Raw genomic sequence first — 15,008 nt, 5'->3', positions numbered from 1 at the left:
CCTGTGCACCCCTTGAGTATCTAAACCCCTTAGAAAGCTTTCCATCTCAGTGAAATAATGTAGTATGAGCCCAATACAATGTCATATTTGCTCCCCATCCACTTTTTTTCTGGCTTCTTTACACTCTGCTGTTGTACTAATTCTTAAAAGAAAATAAAGAAATAACAACAGAATCATTATGACAACCAGGGATTTAAAGCCAATTTCTTTCACTGTCTATCTTAAGAGGATTCATAAACCTAAGAGTAAAAAGCCTTAACTATTTATAAGGCTCTCCTCAGCCTTCAGATTCCTCCCCTAAATACAGAGGCCCAAAATTTGGATCTGGTTAACCTAAACTGAATAACCTATTTGGGACCTCAGGAAGAAGTGTGGTTTTAATTCTTGCTTGACAGACACTGTGTTTTGTCTTTTAAACGAGCAGCTCGATATGTAAATACGACGTTACATCACACAAGCGTTACTCCATATTTGGTGATTGAGCAAGGCTTCGGATCTCCAAAGACGACAAATCCCCTTCCGCCTGCTCTTGCTTCATTAATCATGCCTTACACTTCTGTTCATTTTCCTTCCAGACACAAGACAGCACATGGAAATGGTCATTGCCATATCCTACTGGGGGTGGGGGGAAGATTGAAATAAAAACCCTACATGTCACATAAACAAAACGTGGTGGATTCAAGAAAAACTGCACAGGCAGCTTCCTTGGTAACACACTTCTCCTTTCACTAAAGGAAAAGTATGATTGTTGGCTGCAGAAAACATTTTTATAAAGAGAGAGAGAGAGGCGCCACCTTGGGTTGTTGTAGTGATCAAGTTCTGGAGGGGAAGAGGAGAAATAATATGATATTTAATTCCCTCTAGACCACTGACCTATTGTGGTTCAACTTCATGGTTAAACTAGGTGGGAGAGAAAAGTTCCAGGGGACCCCTTCCCCTCCCCCCCACAAACAACTATATGAACTACCTTTACTATTACTGAACAACAGTCTACCTTTAGTAGAATAGGAAGAAGGAGCTGGAGAAAATGATCCTTTCCTTTGACAGGTAAGAAGTTTCTATCACCACAGAACCTGCATTCATTTTGACTAAAGTGCCAAATCAAAAGTCCTTTGAAAGATCACTATATATAGTGTTGTTGTTTATCACTCGGAGTAGGGAATTTAAATCCCTCTATTGGTCTTTAATTCCTTCTCTCTTGAGCTGCTGAGGAGCGCACATGCCTAGCTACCTTTCTGGTAAAATTAACTGAGGGAGAATGAGCTGATGAACCTGTGAATCTTATTTGTATAAGAAAAATTTTATGTTGCATTGTAGCAGAAACAGTGGAATCTGGACTGGACATTTGTAAGGGTGACATGTGGTTCTGTAAACCACAAACAAAATCAAGATCCATCTGTCAAAACCACATCAGAGACAAGAGAGAGCACCAAGAAGCATTTATCATTGAGCTGAGGAGGCAGGCTGCAGGGAGCAGCCGTTCCTGTCAAACCAACCTTTTGAAATTTCCAACATGCCCTTAAACTTTTCGAGTAAGCATGTCTGTGCGCTTCAGCAACTGCCCTCTCTACTCTGGCCTGGCCAGTCGAAAATGGCATCTTAAAGTCAAGGTCACAGTGTCATCCCACCACGGGGCTGTGTTTAATTACAGCCCCATACGGGCTGACAGCCAATATGGATCCAAGGCTAGCCCTGAAGCTCAGTTAACTCTTTCCACCCTTTCCAAACCACCCTGGCAGCCCATCCCACTTCTGGGAAGACTGGAGAACTCACTACACCTCAAGGGAGGCCCAACCAGACATACTGAGTAAGACAGATCATTGGCTCAACTACAAATGCCTATGTGGCCACTTTGCCTCTGATTATGTCCCCAAGGCCAGAAATGGACATTGGAAACTGGATGAGGTGTAGTAAAGTCCAATACTTTTAAAGGAGAAGGAGGACAGGGGGAAGAGAAGAAATTCAGAATCAGCAGGTGGAGAGAAAGGGTGTCAGGTGTGTGTACCTATTCCACCTGCATCTGACTCCATGAGGTGGAAAGTATTTATTTTCTGTGTTCTGGACATAAAGCAACAGGAATGATTATTTGAACATTACAGGCTGTCATGGACAGTCACGTGGAGAAATACAGAAAGCACTTCACCACTCCTTACAGCACCTCTGAAAATGAAAAGAAAACATGCAAACAGCTTTTCTCCTTGCTTCTCATTTACCTGCTATGTGTTCCTGTTTGGGGCAAATTCCTCTAGATGACGTTGATAAACAATCGTCATCCTCTGGCGTGACCTGGATGCCAACCTCCACAGGATTGGATGCTTTTTTCATCTCGATTGGTGAAGGGGAAGGTGGCTTATCCACAGCTTTTTCTAAGCAGAGGCTGCCATTGCATTGTTTCCGTTTGTGCTCGATAAAAATAAGAATGTCCCCCAATGGGAAGTTCATCTGGCACTGCCCACAGGTGAGGAGGTCATGGTCCCCTTCTGGAGCTCCCAATGGACCGTGGTCCGGTTCATCATCTGTAAGAATGGCTTCAAGAGGTTCGGCTGTGACGAGAGAAACAAAAGCACAATTATTAGAAAGCCAAAAAGGAGAGAAAAGGAGGAACATATATTTTGAACCCCACCCCATCTCCCCACATTAGGGAAAGTAGCTGTAGCCTTCTCCAGAAAGGAGACATACAAAATGTATAAGAATGTGGAGGTGATCAGCAAGAAAGTAAATTTATCAATGAAGCAAGTTATCACATATTTAAAGAAATCTATCAGACTTGCATAACTCCAGATTGTGTGTGCATGCACAAACACACACACACACACACACACACACATACAAATTCTTCCTTTAGAAATAATATGACAAATAACATAGAGGACATAAAGATACTTTAATATTAGCCACAAGAAAAACATGGCAAAAACATGGATTCAATCCAAATTTGTCTCTTTCCTGGACAGTAACTTGCCTATTGTGCCAAAGAATATGAGGTGAATAAGCACACATTCCCTTTGTGTGTGATGTATATATTCATAAGAATACAGACATAGCATCATAAATCAGAAGGGTACTATATCACACAAAAATGTGCCATACTCTCACACCCTGCCGTACTAAGGAAAGGACTGCATTCACCTGTAAAACGTGTCTAAATAATCATAACGCAGTAGAATTCACTCTGCCAAAAACCTTTCTGATCTCATACTTAGCAGAGCAACAAAAAAATAAAAGAAAGAAAAGAAAGAAATATCAAATTCACTGGCAATTCTTCTCAGACACATTAACTAAATGGGATACTTTTGAGTACTTAAGAAAATAAGCCAATTAGTCATTTTTTTTCATTCTGGAGAAAGGAATGCCTAAAATATTCTAAACATGTTTGCACTTGGTGGCATCCATGACAGAGAAATCAGAATGGTCAAGCAAATGCCACATTTGAGAATGAGGCTAAGAAGTCCTTTCTTTAGATGTGAAATACTTCACCTAATGTTGTCAAAGTTGACTAATTTTCTGAATGAGCTCCAAAATGCTTCATTATGGGACTATTTCTGCACACATAATCACCAATAGATGGTATAACAAGGTAGCCACGTCCTTCTTTCCTCTTTGCTTTTTTTTTCTTAACTTTTGTGCCAAAATACTCTAACATTTATTTGAACAGCTTCTATCATTTTTTTAACCTTTCAAATGAGGAAAGGAAAGCTAGGAAGTCTTTCTCAGGAAACCTTATACTTGCTCTATCAACAAAAAAAAGATCACAAAATACAAAACATATCAGGATGCTTCCAGTTAATAAAAAGTGAAGCAAAAAATGTACAAGTCTTAAACAGTTAATCAGTCTGACCTTCTTTAGCAAGCTGCCAATTTCACATTTAATGAACTTAAAGCCACAGAGAATCAAAAAATAGATTTTAATTTGAGTGTAGAATATTGGAACAGATTTTGATAAAGTGCAAAAATCCAGTGAACTCAGGTTAAATTTATTTCAACCCTACCCAGGATGAATATTGAGGGGGAAGATCTGGAGTAACTCCCAGATGTGCTGGGTGAAATAATGTTGAGAGAGCCCTGCCTAGCTGCACCTGTGCTCAAGTAGGACATGTCATAATTTCTAGCCTTTGGTACGCCTCCTAATTTAACATAAGGTCATCACAGGAATATGAAGGTTATCTCCCTACTAATAAAGACAGCAAAGTAAGCACTTAAACGTTGCTTTGCCCAACATCCTGACTCAAAGATAAATCCAGACTGCACAAGCATACTTTTCAAATAATGGGAAACGGACGGAAGTGCTTCTGCATTGTGCCTTTATGTCATTTTTTTTTTCTCCTACATTTGCTTTCATTTTGACCAAGTGAGAAATGGAAGTAGGCAAGTCATTCTCCAAGATTCCTGCTATTTGAATTAAGGATCTTAAATACACATTGACAAATGGAGCTGTTTTTGATTGTAGCTTTAACTACAAGTTCTGAGGTTTGCAGACTGAAGGAAGCAAGGGAGGGGGGAGCATTCTTTTATTTTACTAAAGTTAAAACATTCTTGAAAATTCCATTGAGATTCGTTTGGGTTTATCTGTTGTTGCTTTTTTAACTCTGGAGATCTGATATATTTCTGAATGTGGGAACATTATTTAGGAGATAAAGGACATTCTCCTAGGTATCAAATAGTTAAAGGTAATTCCGTACAAAACAGACTTGGTTAAAGTCTTCTAAATGTAGTGACTGAACTGATTTACAATCAAAACCAGGAAATGAAGTGGTAATTCACAGGTTGCTGATTACACCTCCACATTTCACCTAATTAATTTTATAGGAGGCAAAGTTCTTGAAAATAACAAGATGATCAAATGTACAGATATAAAACCTGTAACCTCAACATTTTCTATGCTCTTAACGTAAATTATTGCTAATTAACAAGAATTATATCCTAATGTATGAAATACGTTTAACATCGGGCTCCTTGAAAAACATTTGGCTAGTAATGTTCAGAGAAATATCAAAATGTGTTTTTATTATTGCTGCTGTCTTATTGAAAATCAGACCAAGTGGGGCACAAAGAAAATATGAAAATACAATTCTCTAGTAGCAGTCTACTGATTTGCATTGACATCTTTTCTCAGTGGCAATCAACATTTCCTTTCTGGGCATAAGATAATTTCTCTGTATTTTAATGCAAATTCCTCTTTCTCTAAAAACATTCCTAACCTCAGCCATTTCATTCCCTCCCTCAATTCAACACCATCCTAATTTCCCCCCACAAAACCATCCTTTCTAAGCTCGGGCCTAACTCTGGCTACAAAGCGGGGAGTCCTCCATTGAAGTGGAAGGGAGTGGACAAATAATGATAATAATTAGCCGCAAATTCTCTCTACAAGGGAGGAAGAAATAAAAAATAAAATGCTTCTGCGTTCAGCAAAACAGAGTGAAATGTCTCAGTGTCCCAGCGGCAGGCTGAGATCTCTTTCTTCTCTTTGTAAACAGTTGCAAAAGAATCAATTTGAAAAATTTAAAAATCCTGAGAAGAAATGGGAAGGCGCAAGGAAACAAGAGCTGCTGCGGGATGGGGGGAGGGGTAAAAGGAAATGTGTCTTCAAGTTTGCTTTCCAAGTCCTTCTGGATTTTCTTAGCAGGGTAATGCAAGCGAAGGCTAATAGAGGGGAAAAGCAAAGAAACAAAAGCAATGCCCAGGGCTACAGGCCCCAGTGTCCGGGGGCCCTTGCAAGGGTGTGCCTGCTAGAAAGTGAAGTTGGGCGCCAGGACTAGAAGGCACAAAGCAGGCTCCGGACTGCAGGCTCTGGCGGTGCTGGCTGCAAACACGTGCAGCGGCAGCGGCCTAAGGGCTGGGACTCCGGGCCCGAGGCGGTGGGGAGCCAGGGGCCTCCACGGCTGCCTCCATGCCCAGCCAGTCCAGCCACAGGATGATGCGGGTTTCCTGGACTATTAGGCCCAGTTTTTATTCAGTTGATGGGGGGAAGAAAAAAAAAAGAAAAAAGGTTTGGGAAAGTCGGCTGGTTAACCCGGTGGAGTCTCAGTTTCATCAAATACACCCCAAGCTCGAGTCTGAAATCCATTCTTGTTGTCCACACACAAACACTTTTTTTTCTTTTTACTTTGGAGGATCTGTTCAATGCTTTTCACTCCGCAATTCTGGACACCGGGTGTGCGCCAGGCGGCGACCACGGTTATTCATTATTAATGACGCTGCTTGCCCGCATCATTATGATGATAACTATTACTATTGTTGTGATTTCGGGCTCCAAGGCGAGAGCTGCAGGAGGCGGGGACGGGGAGCTTTGGATAGCCGAGGCGCCTGGAAAGCCTGCGGTGACCGCGGAGATGGGGGGGGGGAATGACCGGGTGGAAGTGAACCTGGTGACCAAGTGCCAACTTGCCACGTCCCTCTCTTCGACCTTGATCAAAGCCTAAGAGCCCGCAACCTCCTTTCCTCCCTACCAAAAAAGAAAGGGGGGAGCCTGTCCCCAAAAGAAAACAAAAACTGCACCCCGCTCTGCGCCCGGCGCGCCCCAGGTTCCACAGCTCGCGCCCAGGGAGTGTCGGCCGCGCGCCCCGGCGCTTCTCCGTCGCCCTGGCCAAACGCTTTTTTTAAGTCAAAATGAAGAACAAAGACATAAAGGGTGCTGGTTGGGGTGGGGGGGGGGAGAGAAAAGGAATTCTGCCTAACCGTTCGTTACCCCCCCCACCTCCCCCACCCTCGCAACACTGGTCCCTCCCAGGACGAGAAACGCTGGGCAGGGGGTGGGGGAAGCTCTGGTACAGGTTCAAGTTCGCTGAGCTTTCTTGATCTTGTTCTGCCTCCTAGCGACCGAATGGCTCATTCAACCCACGTAGAGGGCGGGGGGGGGGGTGCGGGGAGGGGGGAGAGGTTAATCCTGTAAACTGGGAACATTCCCGCCCCCTCTGCACACCTAGAAAATGAAAGGAGCGACCCCTGTGCTTCCCCCCCCCAAAAAGGCGTGCCCCCTAACCGAGTGTCCGCACCCGGGACAAGATGGGAGATACTAACCCTCCCAACCTGGAGTATCCTGAAATGGACCAAAGAGGGGGGAGAACCCGAGAGCAGCTCCAAATTGCGCGCCCCAGTCTGTCCTTTGAACCCCCACGGCATCCTTCCGACGAGCCCGGCTTTCCCGAGTCCTGCGAAGAACAGCTGCCCTTCCTTCCCGCCGGTACCTGGCCGGGCTGTAACTTCACACCGCCGTGCGCGCCGCGTCTGCTCCGCATCCGGCGCGGCCGGGGGAGTGGGGGGCGGGGGAGAGCGGCGAGGGAGGGATGCGCGGGGGTGGGGAGAGGGAGGGCCCCGCAACGTGCTGGGGCGGGGGAGCTCCCCCAAGTGTGTGACAAGTTCCAGGGCCCAGTGAAAAATTCAGTTCCTGGTGCTTCTCCCCCCCACCCCCCACTCGTCTCGAAAAATACAGGAGAGGATATAGGTGGTCCTTTAAACTTGCACCAAAAATTAAAGTAAGAGCCATGAATACGGGGAGGGGGGTCTGCAGGGGGCCCTTCCACGCCTCTTCTCCCCCGACTCTCAAAGTTTCTGAAGTGTCCAACACCCGCCTTTCCGAGGCGCGCCTCAGTTGGAGATAACCACCTAGCCGCCGGACTCGCAGGGACCCCTGACCCAGCCAGGCCCAGGAGAGCACGGACAAGAACCCAAGAATGGGCGCAGAGTCCCAGGAACTAATACCTTCAAAACGCATACTGGAACACGCTTCTATCCTGCCCCCCTCCACACACACACACACACACACACACACACACCTGGCCTGGCCAGGCTCGCGTTCAGAAGGCTAGTGGCCAGAGTGGGGGGGGGGAGGGCAGGAAAGCACGTGGTGACCTCCCCGCCGTCCCCAGGTCTGGACCCGAGAAGTCGGAGAAAGAACCTGGGGCAGCGTGGAGGGGGCGCACAGAACGCGCTTTGAGTGTTGCTTTGCAAAAGAAGAAAAAAACTGCTTGGCCAAACCGAGTTTCGTGCGGCCGATTTCGCAGTCTGGGAGGTCGGGAAGAGAGATCTGGGCATTGTGCTGGGGGTAGACACAGACCGCAGGCCGGGCTGGCTCCGGAGCGGCCACCTTCGCCTGCCGGCCGCGGTGCCCCGCGGGTGGGCGGCGGGCGCGGGGTGGGCGATCCCGGGCTAGACAGGGGCGCGGCGAGGCCCCGGGAGAGGCCAGGCCGCTGCTACCGCCCGCTCCAGGACTGCGGCGCCGCGCTAGGTCCTCGTTCTGTTTGTTGGCAGGAAGCTCCCGCACACGCGGTGCTTGTAAACATTCAGACACGAGATTTTTCCCAATCAAAATCCACTTCCACTTTTTTTGAAAATCTTCCAAAAAATAGTAAGAGGAGGGAGTTCCTCGCTCCCTCCGTGCGCCGCGGGCGCGCTGAAGTTTGCCTCTGAAGCGGTTTTGGGGACGAGGGTGATTGTCATTTTATTTTCTCGAGTAGCGATGGTGAGGGTTTGTTTTTTCTTGCGTGGGGGGGGGGTCAAAGAAGGCACGCGCTGGGAAAGGGGGGGAAAAAGGTTGGCGGAGCGTTTGGCTACTGTTTAGGAGCAGAAAGAAAATGGTACATTCTCTTGCCTGGTTTAATGTTTTTAATTTTTTTTTTCCTTTTATTTTGCACGTCTTCTTCTCGTCGCCTCTAAGATTTGGCCAGGAGGGGAGGGCAGCTGCAAACGCGGCGGCGGCGGCCGGAGTTCCCTCCCTCCCGCTCCCGCGTGCTCCCGGCCGCCTCCTCCCCGGGTTCCAAGCTCCAGCCCTACTGCGGCGGCGGCGGCGGCGGCGGCGGCGCGGGAGGGCCAGCGCGAGGAGCCGGCACAAAAGGCGGCGGGACAAACACCCACCTCGGGCCGGAACAAAAGGCCGCAGCGCCGGCCCGCGTCTCCGGTCCTTGCTGGTCCCCCGGTTCTCCCCCGATCACCACCTACCCCCCTTCCCCACTCGGCGGACCCCGGAGCGCCGGGGAACCCCTTTCGCACTATTGTGGGGACGACTACTTTCGGCCGCGGCACACTTGCTCGTGCGCACGTTGGGGTGCTAGGGGCCAGTCTCACCTCTTTTTCTCCCCCCAGAAAGTCTTTTTTTTTTCTTCTTTCAGTCTTGGATTCGCTCCCCCCCCCCCACTTCCATGTTCCTACGGTGAGTGGAAGCAACCCCCCTTCCCTTCCAGTCCCACCCCCAGGTTTGCATGTGAGTTGTTCGCATCCTTAAGCATTGTTCCTTATTTTTGCAAAACTAGGGGGGAAAATCATTGCATTCCTTTCTGAAGGGAGGAATGAAGCGGCGGAGAGGAGGGAAGGAGGAGGAGTCCGTTTTTTGTAGAATTAAATAAAATTAAAAGGTGCGTGCCCATCTCAAAAGTGCACACGAGGCTGCGGGTTGAGAGGGGCTGCGGGGCTTCTTTCTCCCCCTTAGTCCCTTCTACCTCGACTCTCAAAGGTTTTTCACGTGAAAAAAAAACATTTTTAATGCGTGCACACACCCCTCTCCCCCTCGCTCTGGCTTCGTGCTCGTCCTGCGCGCTCCCGTGATTATTAATAATTATTATTACTATTATTGGGTTACTTACGCGAGAATTCCCGTTTGCTTAAGTGCTGGGGTTTGCCTTGCTTGCGGCGAGACATGGTGGGCTGCGGGGCGGGCGGCGGCGGCGGCGGCGGCGGCGGCGGCGGCGGCGGGCGGACGACGGCTCGGTTCACATCGGGAGAGCCGGGTTAGAAAGAAGGAGACTCCAGAGAAAATATCTTCATCAGTGCCTTTTGACATCCAAAATAAATTAGAAATAATACAAAGATGGCGCAGGGAAGATGAATTGTGGGAGAGCCGTCATGGCTTTTTTTTAAGCAAAAAAAAAGAGAGAGAGAGAGAGAGGGAAGAGAGAGAGAGAGAGATAGAGGGAGAGAGAGAGAGGGAAGAGAGAGAGAGAGATGAAAAAAAATGGCAAAAGCCCCCCTGAGCTGCAAGTTCAAGTGCGGACGTGACGTCCCTGCGAACTTGAACGTCAGGAGTCTGGATGGACAGAGACACACAAAACATGGGCAGGGCGAGCAGGAGAGAAGGGGAGGAGGGAAGGGGAAGCTCACACCAATGGACACACATCAGGGGCTGGACATGAAAAAGAGACCAGGACAAGCCAATGGCCAGTGCGGGGCGGGGGAGGTGCGGGGCGGGGGGCTCCGCAGACGCCAGACGCGGCCCCTGGGGGAGGGGCGGGCGGAGGGGAGGGGGCTCGGGGCCGCTGGCTCACCAGTGGCCGCAGCGAGCGCCGCGGCGATGGCGTGGCCCGGAGAGAAGAAAGGGGCGGCAGGCTGGGAGGGAGGAGGGAGGGGGGAGAGCGGGGCGCAAGACTTGCACCCCGCTCTCCCCCCCCACCACACACACACACACACACACACACACGCGCGGTCCCTAAAATGGAAGATTATTTAAGAGGGGGGGGGGGGAGAAAGCCACAGTGCCGCGGGAGGCTGCTGGCCAGGACTGGGGGAGCGCGGGCAGAGGGAAGCCAGGTAGAGTTGCTCCCGGACACCCTCTTCCGTGCGCACACCCACTTCCCCTCCCCGCCGCCGCCGCCGCCGCCGCCGCGCCGCCGCCGCGCTCGCTGCCCGCCGGCCGGCTCCCGGGGCCCAAGTGAAAGACCCGAGCCCGCGGCAGCGCTCGGGAAACTTTGCCCAAGGAAAGGATAGGAAAGGAACGGAGAAGAAGAGAGAGAGAAAAAAAATCACCCGAAGTTGAGAGCTGAGCTGCTCTAAGTTACGAGCTCGGCGGTGGGCGAGGGGCGCCGGGAGGGAGCGCGTGGCCAAGCGGAATGGAGCCCAAGTTTGGAGGGTTGCGGATCCGGAAGGGCAACGCTTGGGGCCTCGTGGAGCCTCGGTGGCCCACAGAGTTGGGGGTTGGGGCGCACAGGCGGCGTTCGGCTGGGGCCAGACGCGGGAGGACTGGGAGGGCGCCCCCAAGGCCAAGCCTGGGAATCTGAGCGCCCCAGCCAACGACTGCGTGCGAATGGAACTGGAAGCACCCAGTGCCCAGCTCCCCGGAGACGCAGGAGAGAGAGAGAGTGGCCGAGAGATTAAAAAAATAAATAAAATAAAGCGTGGAGCCCGAGTCCCGGGAGAGGAGCACCGGGGGCCGGAGCGCGAGAGATGCCGAGGCGTCCACCTCTCTCGGGAGGACCGGAGGACAAAGCGCGGGCAGTCCCGGGACTCCGGGGGCCCTGGGAACCTGTTCCCGGCGCCGCAGGAGGTGTCCCAGCCGGGTCTCCAGGAGGGGACACACCCCCTTCCCACTTCCCACCAACTGCCAAAAGCATAAAGGGATGGAAAAGAAAAATGTTTTCTTACGGACAGAGCACAAGTGTTCCTAATCTGTTGCCCAAAGAAATGGAGAATTGGGGAAAAGAGTAAAGCAGCGGGGAGGGGAGGGGGAGGCCACGGTGGGGAGATGACCGCCCCGGGGTCAGCGGCGCGCTCCCCAGGAGCTAGCGGCCATGGCGCACACCCCGGCGGCCCCGCTGCACCCTCTCGCCCCTCCGCAGTCCTGCCCTGCAAATTAGGGAAGACCTGTTGGAAATCAACCCCTGTCTCTTTAATGCCTACACGCGCGCGCTGCCGCTGTCAAAAAGCGGGCTTCACTCTGGCGTGGGATACTTTCAGTTTTACGTAAAATGTACAGCAACAGCACCCCCTGCGATTGGAAAGTTTATTCAGAAACGTGCCTGCAAAGTCCCCCCGGCGTCTCCCGCCTCCCAGTCTCTCTGCCTTGCCTGCACCGCTCCTGCCTCCCGCACCGGAGATCGAGCTGCGGTTCCTTAATCGAGGAGGAGTGGGGGATGGGGAGGGGAGGGTGCAGAAGTGCGGGGTGGAGACGGTTGGCCCCGGCCCGCAGCCCCCACCCCCAGCCCCACCCCACCCCCGCCAGCTGCAGGTGGACATGTGTGTCTGCAAAGCGAACAGCCTCCTTTCCCTTCTCCAAGCCGCTCCACATCCCCTCGTGTCTTCTCAGACCCCCCCTCCACACACACACACCCCACCCCTGTTCAGGAAAAGAGGTGTCGCTTCCGTAAATTCACCCACCCGGCGGGGGGCTTTATTGTTTAAAGCGTGGGCCTCGGGCTTGCACGCGCTCACCCACCTCCCAGCCTCACCAGCAAGCGGCTGTTTTATTCCTATGTCTTCTTAGGAAAGTTTCAAACCTATGAGAAAAGGGACTGACTGGCTTGCCTAGCGCCGCGAAGCTTCGCGCCCCTCTAAGGAAGAAAAGAAGGTTTTGATGCCCAACATTAGGAGAGGTTTGGGCTGGACGGGGTTTGCGTAAATGAGGTTCGTGGTTTTTCCTCCGCTTTGGGGGGGGGGGGTCCTCACATTCTGTTTAAGCAAGAAGATTCACTAGCAGAAAAGCTCCTGTGAGTGACACCATTTCCCCTTTTCACTGAGTTCTTCAGAGCAGCGCAGCCTCTCTTCTTCCTCTAATGTCTGTTTTTTGTCTTGCTAAACCAGCCTCCCAGCGAGCCTCGGGAGTGAAAGTCAGAACCTAGGGAGGAGGGGTGGCGGGACCCGGAGGTGGACGGCTGTAGGGAAGGTAAGAAGAGGGAAGACATAAAGTCAAATTGGGAGGCCTTCGGAAAACTAAATAAATATAATCCCTTTCAGGTAACAGTGGGAGCTAGAACCGTGCTGTTCAGATTTGAATCTTGTTCTCCTTCATCCACACAAGTTGCATATAGTGAGAAGATAAATACATGGAGAGAGTATGTTGAAGAAATAGATACTGTAGATGTGTGGGATTTATAGAGAATGGTATGTATAAAGCTTTTCAGGGTTGGGTGTAGTGTAAAAAGTAATGACTTTATTACCTCTGAAAGGTTCTGTGGTTCACATTTAACAGTCTTCTGAATTACAATTCATTACACAATTGTGTGTTCTCTAAAACCAGCACCCTATCAAGACTGCTATCTGTGGTTATTTCCAATAAATAACTGGCAACATTTTATCGATTGTCTTTTAAAAAAAAAATCATAGGAAATTAAGCACTTAGTTACAAGTAGGTCTGCTGTGTTACAGTACTTGTTTCAGATTGGGGGATGGGGGGTTTCTTCCTAAACCACATCTTAAAACATACATTAAAGAGCCAGCTTTTGCAGCTGCTTTCCCTGGGTGCCAATGGAGAGGTAAGCAGCGACGTTTCCACCATTAACATATATTTAATTTCACCATCATAAAATGCCCAGGGTGAAAATGGGAACTGCCCTCCGCTCCCGCCCCTCCCCCAGCCAGATTTCACCCAGTCGAGAAACCCAGGCAGTGCGTCGGCATTTGATCTCTCCGAGTCGCCGACCCCCCTCCCGGGTCCCTTCTGCTCTCTATGCGGGTGACGCCCCTTCTCTCGACACTGCTGGACGCTCTCAACGGCGCCCAAAAGTGGGGGAGGGGGAGAGATCGTCTGTGTGTTTAAAGAAGTAAAAGAAAAATGTGTTGTTCTAAGAGATTTTAAAATATTACTTAAGTACTGATTAATGATGCAGGTGGTTTGGCAGAGGGGAGGTGAAAGGTCACTTGAAACGCACACATTTGGATACACAATAAGTATATTTACCTTTCCAGAAGTGGCTTTTAGAAAGTAATAAATTATGACAACGTTAAAATTATTTTCTGCCAATTCAGTTAACTTCGTTTGGGGCTGTGGAACCTTTTGCTGCTTGCATTGAAAAGGTAATTACACTGCATGAGCTCTTCCCCCAAACCCGGGTGACCAGGGGGTGAGTAAACTCCAGGCCAACAGACGACCTCTCCTCTCCCCTCCTCCTCCTTTTTATCTTGCCCGCAGAAGAGACTCCCCAGTACTTCCTGCAGTATGTATTCTGCCTCTGATCTCCGTACTTAATAGCCAAGTCCTGGTTTATGCCTTATAATGTGTTGACAAGTTTTCTAACAGACTTTCTGAAATAATGCACATATATTCACGTCGGTTAGAAACTCACCGTATTTTTAGAGCTGGGTAGATCTATACCCTAATGCAGTGAGAGAGTGTAAATCATAGAGGATTTCATAGTCCTTTCAGTAGTTTTCGGTATGAAGTATGAGCCGCGTGGCCTCCAGACGTAACCTTTTAGAAAAAAAGACAGTGCTTTTATTTTATGGTGTAAAGTGCTTTTAGCTCCAGGGCTCTGAACGTGAATGTGGTCAACAAACAGCTCGAAGAGAGAGACTTAATACAGCCCTAGTCCGAGGATCTCCTGTCGCGGGAGACTTGGGCTAAGCCAGAGTATGAATGGTTAAAAGGTCTGTCTCGATGGAAACTACAAGATTAAAATATTCACTGTCTGAATTTAGGGAGAAACACTTTTGTAGATTTAAAGATAAATAAATGAATGAATGATTTAAAAGGCAATCTGTCCCACCTTGCTTTTCATCGTTTTTCTTCTCTCCCCCCTCTCTGTTTCTCTCTCTCTCTCTCATTCTCATTATTTTTTCCCTCATCAACAGATTAGAAAATTGGGAGTGGGAAATCCTCTTCATAAAAGTAAAACTTAGGTTTGGATCCTACACTCAGTATAGGTTTCATGCCTAAGGCTGTTGAAGGTGGCAGCCTGGGTGCTGTTACACAATGGAAAATGAATTTTAAAGGGAGAAAATTGTGTGTGAGGAAGGGACTGTGTGACTCAGAACCTAGACCTAAGGAGGCCCCTGGCCTGGGCAGTGTCTATACCTTCTGCAGAGGCACAGGCTTCCCCCCACCCCCAAGTGGTTCCTGGGAGAACCATTAAGTCAGTCTGCCATCATTTCCCAGAGCCTTCTTGAACCTTTGGAGTTCAGGGGGGCCTAGCAGGATGCTTCCTGTTCCAGGATGGACCATCCAAAGGAAAGGAGAAAAGGGAGGGAAAGAGGAGAAAGGGAAAGGGAAAGAGAAGGAAGGAAGAGAAAGGAAGAAAGCTGAGACTGCTGTAGTCTGTACTTGCCTCTGTACTGGGCTGCTGTAGTCTGGGTCAATGTATGAAGTGTCATCA

General features: G+C 49.6%; 1 protein-coding gene across 8 annotated transcripts in view; it reads right to left on the bottom strand.

The window, feature by feature from the left end:
* Positions 1-10,817, bottom strand: part of Bcl11a (BAF chromatin remodeling complex subunit BCL11A) — a 100,947-nt gene extending 90,130 nt beyond the window's left edge. For 5 of the 8 annotated variants that reach the window (XM_042691148.1, XM_042691149.1, XM_042691151.1 and 2 more), the window contains exons 1-2: positions 9,576-10,166; positions 2,214-2,543 (exon numbers count right to left, since the gene is read on the bottom strand). In XM_042691148.1, the coding sequence (XP_042547082.1) occupies positions 2,214-2,543; positions 9,576-9,630 (385 nt within the window). In that variant the 5' untranslated portion in view covers positions 9,631-10,166. Of the gene's footprint in view, positions 1-2,213; positions 2,544-7,184; positions 7,231-9,575; positions 10,167-10,253; positions 10,277-10,731 lie in introns of those variants that run through there. The other 3 variants (XM_042691146.1, XM_042691147.1, XM_042691152.1) reach the window with 3 other exon arrangements.
* Positions 10,818-15,008: the final 4,191 nt, after the last annotated feature.

Source organism: Dipodomys spectabilis, unplaced genomic scaffold (genome assembly GCF_019054845.1).
Source record: "Dipodomys spectabilis isolate Male_0828 unplaced genomic scaffold, ASM1905484v1 ptg000141l, whole genome shotgun sequence".
Lineage (NCBI taxonomy): Eukaryota > Metazoa > Chordata > Mammalia > Rodentia > Heteromyidae > Dipodomys > Dipodomys spectabilis.
Note: the sequence above shows the minus strand (reverse complement) of the source record. Positions and strands in the feature narration are given on the sequence as shown.